This window comes from Pipistrellus kuhlii, unplaced genomic scaffold, assembly GCF_014108245.1.
Source record: "Pipistrellus kuhlii isolate mPipKuh1 unplaced genomic scaffold, mPipKuh1.p scaffold_m20_p_1, whole genome shotgun sequence".
Lineage (NCBI taxonomy): Eukaryota > Metazoa > Chordata > Mammalia > Chiroptera > Vespertilionidae > Pipistrellus > Pipistrellus kuhlii.
Genome location: NW_023425404.1, coordinates 12,700,983 through 12,719,780, shown reverse-complemented (window position 1 = coordinate 12,719,780; position 18,798 = coordinate 12,700,983). Strand labels below are relative to the sequence as shown.

Genomic DNA, 18,798 nt, shown 5'->3' with positions numbered 1-18,798 from the left:
CCCTCTTCTGCTGAGTGACATCACTGCCCCAGAAACCCCCCGAGCCAATCAGAAGGCAAGGCGAAAGCTCAGGCTCCCTCCTCCTCCTCCTGCCCGCTCACAACCATCACCATCCGCCCACCAGCCACCCACACGCTCCCTCCTCCGTCCCCATGGAGACACGTCTTACCTGCCACATTTCTTACACGGGAACGTGTTCTCCTGATTCTGGGTTTTATTAAATGCCTCCGCTTTTTTCTTCTTCTCTGCGAGAGGAAGTGTCCTCCGTGGCTTCCCGGGCCCCTCCCTCGGCTTCTCCGAGGCCTGGCCGCCGGCCGACTCGGGGGCGTTGGGCTCGTGGCTTCGGAGGATGAGGATGTCATTGGCCTGGAGAGGATCAAACAAGGAGGAGTTGAGGGATCTGGGGAAGACAGGATCCCAAATTCCGGAGTTTCAGGGAACAGAGGACTCCTACAGGCTGACACTCCTGCCCTGGCATTCTCTGGAATCCTTCCAGTGACAAGGCACTCACTGCCTTTTCAGCAACCCATGCCATCTCTGGCCAGCTCTGTCTTTACCAAGTTGCTGGTATGGTAGTGGTGGCGCAGCCCTAGCTGTCGATGTATCTGACGGGAGGTGGTGTCTCAATGAACGACACACGTTGCCATGTTTCAGAGTGAAATTCGAAGGTGCTGGGGACGCAGAGGTGACAGACGGGAGCCCTCCTCGGAGAGCGGAGTCCAGTGCCCGGGGAGATGGGCAGGCATCTAGCGCATGACACGACGAGCTGCCATGGCCAAGGCCAGGCAGGTGCCGGAGAGCAGAGGACACCTGTGCTGACCCGGAGAGGGGTGCTCAGGGCATGCCCTCAGCCAGGGAGCTCCGGATGGCCATCAGAAGTGTATGCACTGGGTCGACCTTACAGGAAAATGCTGACAAGTCAGCAGAACTCCCTTGAGCTTGTACACAGATCACAGCTCTGGGAAGAGCACAGCCAAAGCTCAAAAGAAAACAACCAACCAGGACTGGTTTGGCTCAGTGGATAGAGCTTCTGCCTGTAGGCTGAAAGGTCCCAGGTTCGATTCTGGTCAAGGGCATGTACCTGGGTTGCGGGCACATCCCCAGTGGGGAGTTGTGCAGGAAGCAGCTGACCGATGTTTCTCTCACACTGATGTTTCTAACTGTCTATCCATCTCCCTTCCTCTCTAAAAAATAAATAAAATATGTATAAAAAAAGGAAACCAACAGCTGTGTGTCTACAGTTTGTGGGGGGCTTTCCTGCAAGCGTAAGTGTACAACACCAAAATAAACAACTCAGAGTAGTTCCCCCAACAGGCTCTCCCATCCCTGCCCTCTCCTGGGGACCCCGCCCTGGACTCCAGCTCTGGCCGGCAGGCTTTGCCTCCTGGCCTGTGATGTGGCTGGCAGAGCACTGCAGTAGGATCTGGGGTGGAGCCTCAGGCAAGTCACTGAGTGCCTCTGAGCCCCGTTTCCTCCCTCTGCCAAGTGAGGGCTCACACTCTGTGGGGTTCTCTTGTGCAGGATTAATGAGATCACGGACAAGACAGCCCTTTGCAGAGAACATGGCGGAGGGGCCATGATCATCACGCCTGTGACCTCAGCTCAGCTTCAGACATTCTTGTCAGGGACACGGCTCTCTTAGGGGAGCCCTGCCTGAGCCACGCTTCTCGAATGCTTCCCCCAAGTCCCATACTCCTTCCGGTCCCCGAGTCTCAGAGACAAAAGAGGCAGAGTGTAAAATGTAATGGCAGTCTCTGGAGCCAGGCTGCCTACCAGCTATCTGATCGTGGGCCTCGATTTCCTCATCTGTGAAATGGGAATAATGGCAGTACCTACCCCATAGGGTTAGGAGGATTCAATGACTTAGCAGCATCAGGCACTGCATACCTTTCCTGCTATTATGATCCTAGTCTTGTTCCTGCTCTGCCTTCCCGCCCACCCCCTCGGGCCCTGCTCCAGCCCTTCTCCTGGCCCTGGGCTCCCCCAGGGGAGGTCACACTTACCGCCTCATTGGCCTGTAGTGTCTGTGTGGCTTTGACAGCCGCGGCCCGCCGGCTTCTCTCTCGCCCCTCTTCCTGCTCCCCCTTCTCTTGGGTCTCTGGCACCTCCTCCTCCCCTTCCTTCCCGGGCTCCAGCCTCCCTTCACTGGGGGGCTCTCTTCTGGGAGCAGGCACCCTGGGGAACTTCTGGGAAGTCTACGGGGGACAAGAACGGGGCAGGGGCCCCAGCGTCAGTCATGCAGCCACAGCGCCAGCAGGGCCCACTCGTCCCTGCTCGTCCCGGCCTGGCCTCCTGTGCCGGCTTCTACACCCACCCTCCCCTCGTCTGCCTGGCAAAGAAGAGCGAGCCTGGAGCCCTGGGAACCTGCAGGATGAGACGGAGCCCTTGAAATGGAGCCAGGGGCAGGGAGAGAGCTTGCCGGGCCCTCCCGAGGCCACCGGTCTTCCTGGATGTGCTCAGGGACACATCCCTGGGCAGGGTGGTCTGGCGGAGCCAGGCAGCAACTCGAGCTCCATTCTCAACCACCTTCTATCGCTTTCTGTAGCTCCACTCCCTTCCCACCTGCAGAAAGGGGGCCGAACCACTCCCCAGCTCAGAGCAGCATGTCACCACGTGTGGGCTTGGAGCCCCAAAAATGGATACACGGAAACAGAACGAACATTCTCTTTTCAATTCTCTTTCCATCCTGACTATGTTAAGGAGCAGTCTCCAGTTCATGTTGATGTGTCTTTTGTACTTTTCCAGGCCTCAGTTTCAGAGCCTTGGCAGATAACCGTATCTAGCTAGAATGTAACAATATTGTTTGACTCTCATACCCTATATTTATTTTTACTAGCACCGTCCATGCCAAGCAGGATTGTTTCTGATGCATGATTGTAATACAAAACTTCCCTTTGGAGTAAAATTGAGTTGACTTAAAAATATGAACAGCACAAGTGGTATGTGGAGATGACAGAAGTAGCAATGGTAACATACGGCAGGATGCAGGAATGGCGGAAACTCATAAGGGTGATAGGAGAATGGCTCATGTTCGGGACCGGTGTTAGAGGCCTGCGATGAGGGGACAACACATTGACGCTGGTGCAAACACTGGGACATTTCCCCCGGGCACCATATCCACACAAGGTATGATTACGTCAATGGCCAACAGAGAGGGGGTCCCCAAGGCCTAGGGCCAGTGCCCAGCCCAGGACACCAACAGCTTGGGGTCACCAGGGGCACAGCCTTCCTCTCTCTGCCCTCCAGGGGCTCCTGGAGGCCTTGCCTTGGACCCAGCCCCAGCCCAGGCTCTCGGCAGCTGAGCATGGGAAGGGAATCACCTTGATGTCCACTTCCACCTCGTCCTGGACTGACTTGTCGTCGCCCGCGTCGTCGCCGAAGGTGAGCGTGCCGTTGCGGCCGATCTTCGCCTGCTTCTTGTAGGTGTAGTAGAACTCCACGCACTGGGCCACCGTCTTGGTCTGGATCTGGTTTGAAATGAGAGTGAGGTCAGCGTTCCTGGCTCAGCCCACCTCGCTGGGGAGACAGATGCCAGCCTACCCCGTGTCTCCCCTTAAACGCAGCCGACACTAAGCTCAATCAGCCCCCCCAAGTATGAGCATGTCTCTAACGCCTGCCCTGACAAACCACGGACCAATTCAACTCACCCGAGCTTCTAAAAGGCTAAGAGGTACAACACGGAGCCGCTGGGAGACTCGAGTGTGGATCGCATAGGAGAGCGTGTTATTTACCAGCGTGCGTTTCTTTGATGATAATGCTACTGTGGTTTTACGGGAGAATGTCTTTGTTTTTAGATAGTATTTGGGTCAGATGTCATGATGTCTGTAACTTACTTTTAATTATTAATTAAAACAGAGAGAGAGAACAGGTGCTTGTTTAAGTTTATATATAGACAGAAAGAAAGCAAATGTGGCAAATGTTAACAATTGGTATGTCTAAGTGAGGGGTATGTAGGTGTTCATTATACTGTTCTTTCAATTTTCCTCTAGGTCTGAACTTTTTCAAAACAAAAAGTTAAAGGGGGGAAAAATCTGCCCCTGGCACGTGTGGCTCAGCTTGTTGGGAGTGTCATTTCATACGTCAAAAGGTGGCGGGTTCCATTCCCAGTCAGGGCACATACCCAGGTTGCAGGTCCAATTCCTAGTTGGGTCGTGTGCAGGAGATACCCGATCAATATATCTCTCTACATCGATATGTCTCTCTCTCTAGCCCCACCCTCACCCCTCCTTCCTCTTAAGATTTTTTTAAAAATACATTTTTATTGATTTTTTACAGACAGGAAGAGAGAAGGATAGAGAGTTAGAAACATCGATGAGAGAATCATTGATCAGCTGCCTCTTGCACATCCTCTACTGGGGATGTGCCCGCAACCAAGGTACATTCCCTTGACCGGAATCGAACCCGGGACCTTTCAGTCCACAGGCCGAGGCTCTATCCATTGAGCCAAACCAGATTCGGCAGATTTTTTATTTATTTATTAAAGATTCATTAAAGAAAAAAGTCTGGGCACCCTTCCTATTCAAAGCCAGGATAGACCCTGCAACGTAAACTCTCTCCATCCGTGTGGACAAACAATTCCATTCCTCTCCAGGGAGCAGCGACCGGTAAGCAGGACGGAGGAATGTCAAATTACCATGGGAGGCTAATAAGCCCGGGAAACCTGGAAAGGAAGGATTCCCAAATCTTGTTCCTAATTCTGCCACTGAATAGCTGGTGGCCTGAGACAAGTCTTTTCATGTGTGAATAGCGAGTGGGGTGAGACCAGGCGATCTCCACGGGCCTCCCACGCCCTGAAGTCCTAGCCCTCCCGTTTCACAAACCCATTTGGCCACTGCGTTTAGTTACTTTCCCACACACACACACACACACACACACACAAAACACAGAGGCTGTCTTCCCTGCTCAGCCAACTCCTGGGCCCGAGGAGACACAGACACGCTCCAGCTCACAGGAAGGGCCAAATCCCAGCTTCATTAATTAGATCCCGTTTGCACGTTTGCCGCCAGTTCTGTCTGATCATCTTGTTTGACTACTGGCCTGTGCTTTTCATAAGGCATTAGGGCACATGTGTCAAACACAAGGCCCGCGGGCCAAATCCGTCCCGCCAGGCCTTGCAATGTGGCCCGCACCGCGCTGTCATCACTGCACTCCGCTGCGTTTCCATCACAATGACAGTTTATGACTGTTCAGTAAACCATTCGGCCCGCGATTTAGGCTGGATTTTAGATTTTGGCCCCTTCTCTGATTGAGTTCGACACCCCTACATTAGGGGCTCCTGGAAGTATTGCCCAATCAGGAAGCCGGCGGATGTCCGTCCTCACAGCAGGGCCCTTGTAGGAGAATGCAGCAGCACTTTGTCCAGTTCCCAGAGCCACCCTTGGCCCCATCTATTATACCACCCCGAGAGGAAAGCACGTTCTTGGAAGCCCTTTCCCCTCAGCGGTGCGCACAACGTGCTCCCCCACTGCGCAGACTTTGCCAGAGGGGGCTGGTGGGAAGATGCAAGGCTGCAAATTAGCAAAGCACTTTAGTCCCCCAGAAGAACACAGGGGGAGGACAAGATAAACCTAGGACAAGGAGGCTCCGGCCTCCTCTAGCCGGCCAGCTGTTACTGGAAAGACACCCTGGGTCTGACAAGATGCGGGCGGAGGCCCCCACCCAGTTCAGTTACAGTCACTGGCTGCTCTCAGTTCCTCTTATCGTAGGGTGGCCTCTCCTCCCACACACTAACTGTGGCCTCAGTGGGAGTGCTCCCGCCCTGGGGAACAGCTCCCCTCAGCAGCAGCCCCTCCTCCTCTGGCTCTCCCCTGGTGACCACTAAGTTAAGTCGTTGTGGGCTTTTGTTTTGTTTGTTTTGGTTAATCCTCACCTGAGGATATTTTTCCACTGATTTTTTTTACAGAGAGGATGGGAGAGGGATAGAGAGCTAGAAACATCGATGAGAGAGAAACACCGACCAACTGCCTCCTGCACACCTCCTACAGGGGATGTGCCCGCAACCAAGGTACATGCCCCTGACCGGAATCGAGCCTGGGACCCTTGAGTCCAATAGGCCGATGCTATATCCACCGAACCAAACCGGTTTCAGCTTTTCCATTGATTTTTAGAGAGAGTGGAAGGGAGAGGGAGAGACAGAGAGAAACACTGATATAAGAGAGAAACATTGATTGGTTGCCTCCTGCACACACGCCAACCGGAGCCAGGGAACCGGAAACCAAGAATCAAACCCAGGACCCTTCAGTCCACAGGCTGATGCTCTAGCCACTGAGCCAAGCCGCCTAGGTTTTGTTTTGTTTTTACAATATGTTTTTATTGATTTCAGAGAGGAAGGGTGAGAGAGGTTAGGAACATCAATGATGAGATAAAATCACTGATTGGCCACCTCCTGCAACCCCCTCTCCCCCCACTGGGGATCTAGTCTACAACCCGGGCAGGTGCCCTGACTGGGAATTGAACCAAGACCTCCTGGTTCATAGGTCGACATTCAACTACTGAGCCACGCCAGCCAGGCACCACTATTTCAAGTTTGATGCCACTGAGCCTGATACCCACTAAGGCCTCTCTCTGGATTAAGAACCAGGGTGTGGCCACACTATCCAAGGGGAGGGGAGGGGCTTAGAATGAAGGGGCGGGGCCTGCTTATTTTGTTTACAATAGGGGTGTCGAACTCAATCAGAGAAGGGGCCAAAATCTAAAATCCAGCCTAAATCGTGGGCCGAATGGTTTACTGAACAGTCATAAACTGTCATGGTGATGGAAACGCAGCGGAGTGCAGTGATGACAGCGCGGTGCGGGCCACATTGCAAGGCCTGGCGGGAAGGATTTGGCCTGCGGGCCTTGTGTTTGACACATGTGGTTTACAACATTCTCTGAGGCTACTTAGCGCATTGAGTTAAGTGCTTCTGGAGGGGGCTTGGTAAGCGACTGCAGGCCCCCACTGTAGGGGGACCCCAAATCCTACACGTAGCTCCTGCCCTCCCTTTCCCCGAAACAGAGCTCCAGCTCACCAGCTTCTGCACCAGGAAGAAATCCTTCTTGTAGATGGCAATGCCCTTGTTGAACAGCTTCCTCTCCGACATCTTCCACTGGTCTGAGCCTGCGGGGCAGACAGGGAGCCAGGGTGGTGAGGTGGGTGGGGCTGTGAGCATCACGGGAGGGAGGGGGTCGATTCTGACCAGCAGCAGACAAGAGTGCGACCCATCCAGTCAGAGCTGGCTCCGCACACTGCTTCTGCCACGTAACTAGCCCTGTCTCTCGACCCTGAGCCTCACTCTCCTCACTTGTGAAGTGGGGACTAACAATAGAAGCCACCTCCCCCGCTGTGCAGACTACATGAGATCATGCGTGTGAAACCCTGGTGCCCAGCCTGGCACAGACTACATGGATCTAGTCTACAACCTGGCACAGGGGCCGGTGACAGCAGCTGCTATGACGATGCCCAGCGGCCAACGTCCCTCTTACAGCACAGGGTCCAGGACGGGACATGGCACTCCAGGGGCTGTCTAAGGTCCGGGTACCCGAGGCCAGTGTGGATGGCACTCCCTGGACCCCTGTCCCTTGTCCTGAGTCCTAGGCTTCCTTGCCTGGACGGCTCCCACCTGCCCACGCCCTCCCGTCTTCCTCTCCGGGGCACGGTAAGCTGCTTGAGAGCCACCCCAGCTTTGGTGCCAGTGCTTTGGCTCTTTGCTTACCCACCCCCCTATCTCCCCATCCAGGGCTGCGGCGACTCAGCACTAACCAGGCCCCCTGACGGGAGACCCTTCCCGGCTCTGGACCACCCCCGCCAGGCCCACCTGTGTAGTGATACGTTGCCAGTGGGTGGTTGCGGGGCCTCAGGGGCTTCTTCAGTAGCAGCTTATTCAGCGTTTCCTTAAAGGGGAGTGAAGAGAAGTCAGGGCCCGGGCAGGGTTTTGGTGGGAAAATCTCAGAGGGTCTCCTCAGGTCGTCATAGTGCAGCCCCGAGCCGGGACCCAGTGGCCCAGAATCGGGGCCTGGGGTGGATGGCACCGCCCTGCGCTGCAAAGTCTAGAACTAGGGTTTCCTTGGGCTGAGCCCCTTATACCCCCATCTTGGCTGGACCCTCCAGCCTGTTTCAGATCAGCACGTGAGCAGGCCTGGCTCCTGGGCAGCAGAGATGGACCCAGGCGGGCCTCCCCGAGGGCCCGTCCCTCCGTTGGGGGCGGTGTCTCACCAGGATGTCTCCCCTGGACTCGTGCAGGCAGTGCAGGGCCAGCTCCTGGTTGGTGCCAGCTCCAGGGAAAATGCTGGAGCAGGCGGCTGTCAGCAGGTCTTCCACTGCATTGTGGGAGGGAGGGGGAAGGGAGGAGAGGAAATCACTCTCGGGGCGGGGCGGGGCGGGGCGGGGCGGGGCGGGGCTAGGACGAGCCAGCCCACCCACCTCCCCAGGACCGCCCTTGGCCGGCTCCAGTCCCCTCTCACCTTGCCTCTGCTTCTCCCGGCTGCTCTCCAGCTCCTCCCACGGCTGCCACACCAGGTCGGCCTTGTGGGGGTCTGCGGCGGCCAGGGCACGGTCCCTCATGGAGGGGATTTCAGCTTGGAACCGGGAGCCTACGTTGATCCGTCTGCAGGAGTGGAGAGGGCAGAGAGTGAGGCCTTCCTTTGCTGGGGTGGGGTGAGGTGCGGGTGGGGGAGGGCAGGCGGCAGAATCTGACTTTCTCCCTGGGGGATGGGAGACGACGCAGAGGGCAGCTGACAGAGGCTGAGCACGGCAAGGCCTCAGCTGGGCACAAGGGAATCTGGCTTCTGTGAGGACACCTGGCCATCGGCACCAAGTGCTGCCAGAAAGGCCAGGCCCAGGTGTGGGGCAGGGAAGGAGGAGCTCCAGGCTCACAGGCGGGGAAGGAGCCTCTCATTCGCAGAGGCAAATGCAAACCGAACCGTCCCTTCCTTTCCCGGTGACCCAGGGAGGCCGCTCAGCCCTCTGCAGAGCCCTCTGCTGCTCCGCGGGCCTGCCCAACGCCTGGACCCCACTCAGCCACCCTCACACCACGGGCCAGGGGCAGGGCTGCACTTACGGCTCGATGCTCACGGGGGTGGCTTCCCCCATCACCGAGAGGACAGGTGGGGTGACTTCAGCACTATCTACGGGACAAAAGGCAGGTTGGCGGGCCGTACCCTCCTCCCTCCGGCGAAGCCCTCCGCCCGGCCTGAGGTGGCTGCTCTCCAGCACCAGAACCGAGGCGGTGACTCACAGGGTTCACACGTGGACATCGGGCTTCCTGAGCCTGCAGCGGTGACAGCTCACCGTAACTTTACTAAATGTGTGGTGTGGGTGCCCCCGCTTTTCGCTCCTACTGAGAGGGGCTCCGAGGGTTAACCATGTGAGCGGTGAATGAAATCATGCACAAAACCCAGCCCCGGGAGCTCCCACACACCGGGTCAACTCCAACATGAAGCTGTGGTTGTGCTGGCCAAGAGGCCGAAACACTCTGCTCCCCGGTGAGGTGGCGAAGGAGATCGCTGCTGCACAGTCATGTTCTCCCTTCCCTGCCGGGTTCCCTGCCTCAGTTTCTCCTGAGCTAATCTCTTCATGCCTCACAGGATCGAGAGACACTCCCTCGCTGCAACAACAAACGCTCTGCTGACTCCTCTGCAGCCTCTCCTGCAGCTCCTCACCGTCCCCCTCCATCCCGGCCGCCCACCGGCCTCTCGCCTGGACCCTGGCTCCCAGCAGGCCGGGCACACGTGGCCCGGCATGTTCCCTGCACAGTCTTACCTCCATGTCCTTGTCACACTCATTTCCTCCGCCTGGCGCGTCTTCCCCGCCCTCATAGCTCAGGCTCCGTCCTAGCCCCACCCTCTCTGGAAGGCTTTCCTCCCCCCCCCCCCGACAGGCTAGCAGCCTCTGCAGGCTTTGGAGCTCAGGGTCTGCTTCTCCCGATGCCTGCTGACGCCACACCGCAAGGAGCCCCAGCCTTGCTGCCTCCCAGGCCTCCGCGTCAGCTCTCCAATGACCCCGTGCTTTCCTTAAAACAGCCCGCGGTGTCCCCATCTATCGCTGAAGCCCTCACAGGATCCGATGCGAGGCTTTCCACCCAAGTTCTTGGTAAATACCCATGCATGGACAGACCTTTTCTTTGCGACTAATCTCGCCCCTACAGTGACTTCTTCCCGCACAACCCGGGCAGGGAGAGAAGCTTTGAATCTTGGGGTGGCAGTGTGAGGGCAGAAGGCCAGCCAGCCAGCCCAGGTGAGCCGTTTCTCACTCGCGGACACGAGGGGGCGCCAGAGAGCTAAGCCGTGGGTGAGGTCAGGCTTCGGAGGTTAATCTGGTGATGGCACTGCCTCACCCCTGTGCAGGTCTGGTAGTGTCTACTCCCAAGGAATCCTCTCCCCACCCCAAGCGATAGCATTATCACATTCTTCTGGGGAATGGATCTTTTTTTGTGGAGCGGGCAACTTTTTTCAACAATTCAAACCCGCGCGCGAGCCGAAACGTCTGCTCTTTCTTGGCCAAAGTGCCTGAGGAGAAAGGATCTGCCACGCGATATTGAGAACAAACACGACGCAGTCAGGCATGAAGTCGCGTGCTGTACCTCTGTGAACGCATCTGAGCCGCACCACAACCCTAGGAGGTAGCTATTAGGTTGAAGCACAGAAAACTACCCTACGTGGATCTGAAAACAGCCGAATATTGGCAACTTCATCCTCTACCAAACACGACTAATATTCTCACCTAAGCATTGAAGCAGCTGATGCCCGGGGCGTTTAAATGACTCGCACAGGGGACGACGTAACAGCGAATGGTGCCACTGGGATTTGAACCCAGGCAGCTGGGCTGACACCCCTCCTCCGCCCACACGTATTCTTGAACCAGGACCACTTCCTTCTCTTCCTCAGAGACGAGAGAGAGTGGAGCCCCTTCTCTTGCAGCATGCCAACCCAACCACCCCTCGCAGCCCCACAAAACGAGTCTCGTCCCCGCCCCCGAGGCCAGGGCTACTCACTGGACCGGAGCAGCGTGCGGTGGGCACTCTTGGGCGTGATGGGAGGCGGGGCCGGGACGCTGCTCGTGGACAGGATGGCGTTGAAGTAGAGGCCGGAGCCCTCCCGCACGGGGCTGAGGATGGGGGGCGGCGTGTAGGGCGGCGGCTCGAAGCTGCGCTCGGCGGGGTGGTCGGCCAGGCGGACGGGAGAGCGCAGGTGGCTCTGGTACGGGGTGATGTTGGAGTAGACGGGAGGGGCGATGAACGTGCCCGCCTTGGTGGGGATGATCAGGGGCTCGGGCCTCGGCCGCTGCTTGGGTTTCCGCACCGAAGGCTCCCCCTCCAACTTGACGTCCATGTCTTCGGCCTGGAGACGGAAAGAGACCCAGGATGGCTCAGCTTCCCACGCCCTGGGGTCCCAGCGTCTGGACCCCGGTGTCTGGCCTCCCCTCTGAAACTCAGTCTGCCCACCGCACCCATCCGGGCAAGCCTGAGACAGGTGGCAGGTCCCAGCAAACTGTCTGCCGAGGGCCAAACCGTCGGTTTAGGCTCTGTGGGCCACAGGTCGTCTCTGTTACAGATGCTGCTTCTCCCCCGTCCCCACACCCCCATTTTCTTTCTTTCTTTCTTTCTTTCTTTCTTTCTTTCTTTCTTTCTTTCTTTCTTTCTTTCTCCCTTTCTTTCTTTCTTTAAATATATATATATATATATATATATATATATATATATATATTTTTATTGATTTTTTACAGAGAGGAAGGGAAGAGATAGAGAGCTAGAAACGTCAATGAGAGAGAAACATCGACCAGCTGCCTCCTGCACACTCCCCACCAGGGATGTGCCCGCAACCAATGTACATGCCCTTGACCGGAATCGAACCCGGGACCTTGCAGTCCGCAGATCGATGCTCTACTGCTGAGCCAAACCGGTTTCGGCTCCGCACCCCCATTTTCAAAAAGGATCCCTTAAAGATATTAAAGCAATTCTCACGTCTGAATTTGGGCCACAGTCCGCAGTTCCCGCTGTGAAGGATGCTACGGGGCAGAGGACGATAGTGAAGGGCGCAGGCCTTGGAGCTGGATCGCTTGGCTTGAGATCCACCTCCCGTATCTGCCACTTAAAGGACTTAACTCTCTGTGCATCATCATTTTTAACATGGGTACATTCAGTGTTAGGTGACCAGACGTCCCGATTTTTGAAAGAAAAATCGGGACTGTCCCGCCAGAAGCGGGACATCTGGTCACCTGAATTAAGTGTCTACTTAATGGGGTAGCTATGAGGACTAAATGAATGAATACTGGAAATCACTGAGAACAGTACCTGGTAATAGTGATTACTCAGTAACTAACACTGGCTGCTATCACTACGCAAACGCTAGGCATCAACAGAAGCCCCCCTCCCCCATGCGACCAGACCGGAACTGGGCATGGGACCCATGTCTGACAAAATTAATAGGAGAATCCTGTCCTTGAATAATTTTTCCCCCTATTTTTTTTTCTTTTTTTTTTTTTAGAGAGACAGAGTGGAGGGGAGGGAGGGACGAGGAAGGAGAGAAACATCGATGTGAGAGAGATACATCGACTGGTTGCTTCTCACATACACACACCCTGACCAGGGCCAGGGATCGAACTTGCAACCCAGGTACATGGCCTTGACCGGGAATTGAATGCGTGATGTACTTCAGATACAAACCGAAGTATTTATAGCTGCAACAATATGATGTTGGGGATTTGCTTCTAAATATCCAGTGGCAGGGAGACGTGGAGGTGCAAATGAAAAAAGATCGACTAGATTCTGATGGCTACGTACTGGGGTTGATTATAATAGCATTCTCCGTATTTCTGTGCAAGACTGAAAAAGTCTGTACTACCAAGAAAAAAATAACTCAATAACCACATTTAAACCTCCCCCCAAGACCTTGGAAATACTCATGGACCAGTCTCAGGAGATTCACATTCCAGGGCCAGTTCTTTACTGAATGACCTGAGGTACGCCTCCTGCCTTTCCTGGATCTGTTTCCTCATCGTTAGAATGAGTGTGCTGAGCTGTGCACTTGCTCAGGCTCCTTTCTGCCCTTCCTCAGGACAAGCTTCCCAGGCCTCGGGCCCCACCACAAATTTTCCACCAACCAGAGACTGAGACTCCAGAGAGCAGAGGCTGTGCCGCGCATGTTAACCTCGGAGCTCCCCTTTCTGCTCTGGAGGACAGGCATTGAGGCTGGTTGTCCAGCTGAGAATAATGGGGAAAAAAAATCTATACTCACTATAGAAACCGCATTTCTGAAGGTTATCAGAGAGCAAATGAGTTGGCAAAGAATTAAAAAGCCAAGATCCAGGAACAGAAGGAAAGCCAAAGAGGTGAACCAGCCTTTGGAGGTGTGTTTCCCTTGAGTGGCTGCTATGACTGGAAGAGGCGACCGAGAGGCCAGGAACCTGAGTAGACAGACCTTTGAGTAAACTTGACGTTTGGGGCTTGTCCAGGAAGCAGAGCCTGGCAAACTCCCTGGCTGTGGCCTGAAGTGCCAACAGGCTATCTCCTTAGAATAAAGGAGAATAAATACTTCTGAGTAGACTAGTCCTCACATGGAATAAGGCCCAGCTTCAACTCCTCTCATCTCTGTCACCATTTAATCTCTGGTTAAGTTAAAGGAATCCGGGGTAGCTGTTGCTTTTTGCTACCTGTCAGAGGCAGCGACAAATTCTCTCTGGAAGGGAACTTCATCCAGAGCCTTCAATGACCTCCATACGTCTCTGCATATAATATCTGACTTTCAACAAAAACAACTGAACATACAAGAAAGCAAGATGTGATTTAAATGCAAGAAGTAACAGATGATAGAAACAGACCTACAGGGATGCCATTAATGGAGTTGTCAGAAATAAACTAAACTATGCAATAAGATAGAAGGCAAAGGTGAGAATTCCAACAAAGAACTAGACACTCTAAAAATTAAACAAATGGAAATTTGGTAACTGAAAAACTACTAAAAAATAACTCAATTAATGGGCTTAACAACACATTAAATCCAGCTAAACTTAACTGGTAAACTGAAAGATAGGTCAGACTAAAAAAAAGAAAAATATAGAAAAGTAGATGACAGCCCTGACTTTTTTTGTCTCAGTGGACAGAGCGTCAGCCTGCGGACTGAAGGGTCCCTGGTTCGATTCCGGTCAAAGGCACGTACTTTGGTTGTGGGCACGTCCCCAATAGGAGGTGTGCAGGAGGCAGCTAATCAATGCTTCTCTCTCATCGATATATATATATATATATATATATATATATATATATATATATAACATATAGCATCAGAACTAAAAGAAGATATGGACGAAACCTCATCTTTTAAGATATTTCAACAAGCATATTTGCACTGACAGAACAAGCAAACATTTCCATCCCAGTGCCTAGCACAGGCCTGACCCATATGATAGGCCCTGTCAAAATCTGGTGGCCTGAAATGATTCACGCATACGGTATTTCAAATATAAAACTGTCTCACTGTCCCCCACAGCACGTCTGTCCAGTTTGCTTTGGAAAACAGAGAGTACCCCTCAGGCTGCTGGATGGCTCCTTTCCCCAGAGGGTCCGGGTCCCAGGAGCACTCAGGTCCCGGAGGTTTCTGCAGGGGGGAGTCTCCTACCTGAGCCGGGGCGTCGGTGCCGGGGGCCCGGGTGGACCGCCGGCGGGTGACGATGACGGACGCCTTGTGCTCCGCGGGGTTGTGCTCCGGCCCCCTCCCGTCCTCGTCCACGCCCCCGGCCTGGGCCGCCTCGGACGGGTCCACGGTCCGCACCGGCACGGACACGGGGATGATGAGGGGCACCATCCCGCTGTCCTCTCGGGCTCGCTTGGCAGCGAGGGACGGCTCAGAAAACTCCACCCCGCACTTGGTGGTGGAAGCCAGCACGCTCTTCCGCTTCTCCTCCGAGCCGTTGGCATCCTGCAGGAGGGAAGGGAGGGGAGGGGAATGGAGGGGAGGTCCAGAGGTAAGTCCCGGTTTGCTGGTGCAGGATTCCCAGTCCCATTGGACCCGGGGATTCACACACCTAGGACGGTTCCCAATGGCCTTTCCCTGATCACCTTTTCTCCCACCACATCCCCAAATATCCTCTACCACCTCCTCTCCGCCAGGTTCCCCATCCTAGCCTGGAGGAGGTCCCCAGATGGCCAGCTCAGGCCACAGGTGCCTGGCAGATGTACTTTGCCTGGCCTGCACAGTGAGTGAGTGGCCTGTGAAAATTTATCTGTTATATATATGTAAACGTAGCTCTGTAAAAAGCAAGCAAGCAAGGAACTGGTGGCAGCTGAGGTTGGTCTTTGTATAGCTATTCCTCAGTGGCAACTGGCTGGAGTGAAGTCAAATCCTATGGTCTTGCCCTAACCGGTTTGGCTCAATGGATAGAGCATCGCCCTGTGGACTCAAGGGTCCCAGGTTCGATTCCGGTCTGGTCAAGGGCATGTATCTTGGTTGTGGGCACATCCCCAATAGGGAGTGTATGGATGTTTCTCTCTCATCCATGTTTCTACCTCCCTCTCCCTCTCCCTTCCTCTCTGTAAAAAAATCAATAAAATATATATATTTTAAAAATCCTACAGTCTTCTCCCGATCAGCCTGGCCCTGCAGGCCTCTGGGGCTAAGTCCTCAGGTAAAGGAAGGCGCAAACACTGGCTTTGCCGTCAGATGTTAGGCTTCCGTGCCGGCTTCATGACCCTGGGAAATCCCATGTGGGGTTTCTTTAGCAAAAAGGCAGGATACGTCCCTATCACACGATCTGTGACTAAGCGTAAGAAACGCCAAGTTCAAGGTGGGTGCTCGCACTCCGTTCATGCTTTCCCCCTACTGTTCCTGTCTTCTCTTTTACATCAGCTTTACGGCAGTGTCCCAGACACAACGAAATGCAGCTATTTTTAATTACAGTGCGATGCATTTTGACAAGTAAGATCACCTGTATAATGACTAATGCGTTCTTGTCTCTTAGCTGCTAAAACTCAGCACGCTGAGTCTGGAAACGAAGGTGCGGGGCACTGACCGCCTGCAGCCCTGCACCTGTGTAACCCTCCCCTCCCTCCAGGTTCCGGGTGCCCCTGGGGAGCGGCTCTTTGCACGCAGGGCGTTCAGAATTCCCTGACACGTAGAGGTCCTTTCATTTCCTTTCATGAAGTGGGACGAGGGCCCTGGTAGGCCTGGTGTCCTCGCTCCCCCCACACAGAGCTCACCCCACACCCTCTACTGGCCCGGCCCCCACCCCACGCCACTCTCACCTTTGCGTTCTGCAGCGAGGCCAGCTCCACTGCCTTCTGGGCCAGGGTCAGCAGGTTGGCCTCCTGGGACGCCCGGCGCCGCCTCCGCGTGCTCTGGATCACTCCGCCCCGGAGCACCTGCCCGCAGTCCCCCGCGGCCCGCATGCCCTCCTCGCCGCCCATGGCGGGGGCCTCCCGCTCCCGCCCGTTGGGGGCCAGTCTCTCCCCGTCGGACAGCAGCTGCGCCTCCCTCAGCTCCAGCGGGAAGCCCAGCGCCTCGGGATGGGGCTGCCCCAGGGGGCCGTGCGGCGGCGGCTGGTGCGGGGGCCAGTGGTGATGCAGGAACAGGTTGGCGGCGGCGGCGGGCTCCTGCGCCGGCTGGGCCCCGGCCCCGTCCAGGGCGGCGGGCGGCAGGACGCCCTCCTTGGAGAGGCGGCGGGAGCGGCGGGGAAAGGCGATCTGGGCCTGAGGTAGCACGGCCTGCGGGGCGGACTCCTGCAGGAGGGCCTTGCGCAGTTCTGGGTTCAGGTCGGGGTTGGGGGGGAAGGCGTAGGGCACCATGCCGTGGTGGTGCGCCAGGTGGGGCTGCCCCAGCGGCCCCGCGGGCTGCAGGCCGAAGTCCTGGGGCTGCTGGGAGGGCGGCTGCTGCATGGGGTAAAAGTTCTCGAAGAGCGGCATCTGCGGCAGGCCTGCCTGTGGCTGCTGCTGCTGCTGCGGCTGCGGCTGCTTCTGCAGCGGGTAGGCGGCCACGGGGTTGGGGGGCGGCGGGCCCTGCCGGAAGACCTGCCGGTTCACCTGGTGGCCGAACGCCAGCTGGAAAGGCTGCAGGGGCAGCGCCTGGTTCGGGGGCTTCTTGGCCACGTGGAACGAGTTCAAGGGCGCCTGGGGCCGCCCCGCCTCCTGCTGCGCCTTCTGCGGCGGCATCGCGGGCCGCACGCCGTTCCCGTAGCGGTCCAGCTGGGCGCCCCCCCCCTTCTCCCGCTTCAGCGCCTCGGGGTGGCTGTAGTAGGCGGAGACCATGCCCGGGTGGGGGCCCCCCTTGTGCCCGCCGTAGACGGGCAGGCTGTGGCAGTTCCACGTCGGGTGGGGCGGGGGCTGGCCCGGCTGCTGCTGCCAGCCGCTGTCGCTGCCGCCCGCGCCCCCTCCGCGCTCGGGGCCCCTCCCCGGAGCCATCACCGCGTTGGGCCACTTGACGGGGCCCGAGCCCATCTGCTGGGACAGCATGGCCGCCGAGGTCCGCTCGGGCCCGTACACCACCGAGTTCAGCAGGGCCAGGCTGTTGGCGAGCTCCACGGGCTGGGAGGCCGGGGCGGCCCCCGTGGGGCCCTCGTGGCCGAAGTAAGGCTCCTCCTTCCCGCGGGCGGACGGCGGGGGCGGGGCCGGGGGCGGCTGCTCCTTGGCGGCGGCTTCCTGGTCCCCGAAGAGGCAGCGCTTCCGCTTGTTCTGACCCCGGGGCTGGGCCTGGAGGTTCATGGTGTGGCGGACGGGGCCGGCCCGGGGAGGGAGCGAGGCCTCCTTCACCAGTTGCCCATCCCCTAGGGGGAGGTCCTGCTGGGAGCCCCCTCGTCCAGGAGCCAGAGGGGGCGGGGCAGGGGCAGGGGCAGGGGCAGGAACGTGGGCCGGGCGAAGTGGTCAGGCACAGGCAGAGAGAACGGTTGGCGGCTCCTCTCTCTGCACAGAGACACTCCCGGGCTTGCCTACGCCTCCCGGCTCATGATGCTGCGCGGGTCCTGGAGCCTGCAGACAGAAGGAGCAGAGCAACAGCGTCAGCCACAGCCTCCCACGATGCCCCGGGCGTCAGCCAGGTCCGACGGAGGGGCCCCTCGGGCCCTGGCTGCATGTGGTGAGACTTGTGAATTGCACAAAGCCGTCTGCCTGGGGGGGGCGGGGGCTGTGGTCCAGCCTGTGCTCCTTCCTGGGGTCACACTAGGACAGGGGGTGGCAGAGGCCATGCCCGGTTCCTTCCCCCTCCTAAGCCAGGCCTCTGTCTCCTGGGCGGCCCGGCCTGGTCCTCTCCCATCTGCCCAGGCAGGCACCTCCCCAGCAGACCCAGAAGGAGCATCCGTCCAGCCCACGCCTCGTCGGACGCCCCACGCACATCTCAGACACAGAAAGCGGAGGGAACGGGCGCCATTCCCAGCGGAGCCGTCCCGGGCTCAGGAGCCCACCGGGTCCTGGCAGCGTCCAGGCCTCGAGGCGCCGCCCGCTCGGATCCTTGGCACCGAGGCTGGCAGGCGAGGCCCCATGGGAGTGTGTGCCGTCCTAGCCCCACCCCTGGGAGGAGCCGCTGAGTGGGATGGAGGCTGCCAGAGTCTTCCCCAAAGGAGCACGGGAACCTGTTTTGCCGCCCTGGCAGGCTGGAGGCAGGATGCCGCCTCGAAGCTGGTCAGCAGTGCTCACCCAGCCTCCTCCCCCGCCTAAGAGCTCCTGGCAGCCCGAGCAAACGTAAGATGCTGAAGGAGAGGGCTGCTAGAACTCGAGTTCGGAGGGTTTCTCCAGGACAGACATGGTGTGCCTGAAGTGCTTCTGTGTTTGTTTTCTAACTTGATTTGCAAAAAAAAAAAAAAAAAAAAAAAAAGAGAGAAAAAAAAACAGGCTGCTCTACTGATCC

The 18,798-nt window shown here is 56.9% G+C and overlaps 1 protein-coding gene across 4 annotated transcripts in view; it reads right to left on the bottom strand.

The window, feature by feature from the left end:
• Positions 1–18,798, bottom strand: part of MIDEAS (mitotic deacetylase associated SANT domain protein) — a 39,895-nt gene that overhangs the window by 2,352 nt on the left and 18,745 nt on the right. The window contains exons 1-12 of one of the 4 annotated variants that reach the window (XM_036431880.2): positions 17,097–18,107; positions 16,209–17,000; positions 14,587–14,886; positions 10,968–11,313; positions 9,036–9,102; positions 8,440–8,582; positions 8,192–8,295; positions 7,794–7,869; positions 7,008–7,096; positions 3,321–3,467; positions 2,004–2,195; positions 170–366 (exon numbers count right to left, since the gene is read on the bottom strand). In XM_036431880.2, the coding sequence (XP_036287773.1) occupies positions 170–366; positions 2,004–2,195; positions 3,321–3,467; positions 7,008–7,096; positions 7,794–7,869; positions 8,192–8,295; positions 8,440–8,582; positions 9,036–9,102; positions 10,968–11,313; positions 14,587–14,886; positions 16,209–17,000; positions 17,097–17,660 (3,017 nt within the window). In that variant the 5' untranslated portion in view covers positions 17,661–18,107. Of the gene's footprint in view, positions 1–169; positions 367–2,003; positions 2,196–3,320; positions 3,468–7,007; positions 7,097–7,793; positions 7,870–8,191; positions 8,296–8,439; positions 8,583–9,035; positions 9,103–10,967; positions 11,314–14,586; positions 14,887–16,208; positions 18,108–18,798 lie in introns of those variants that run through there. The other 3 variants (XM_036431871.2, XM_045578809.1, XM_036431898.2) reach the window with 3 other exon arrangements.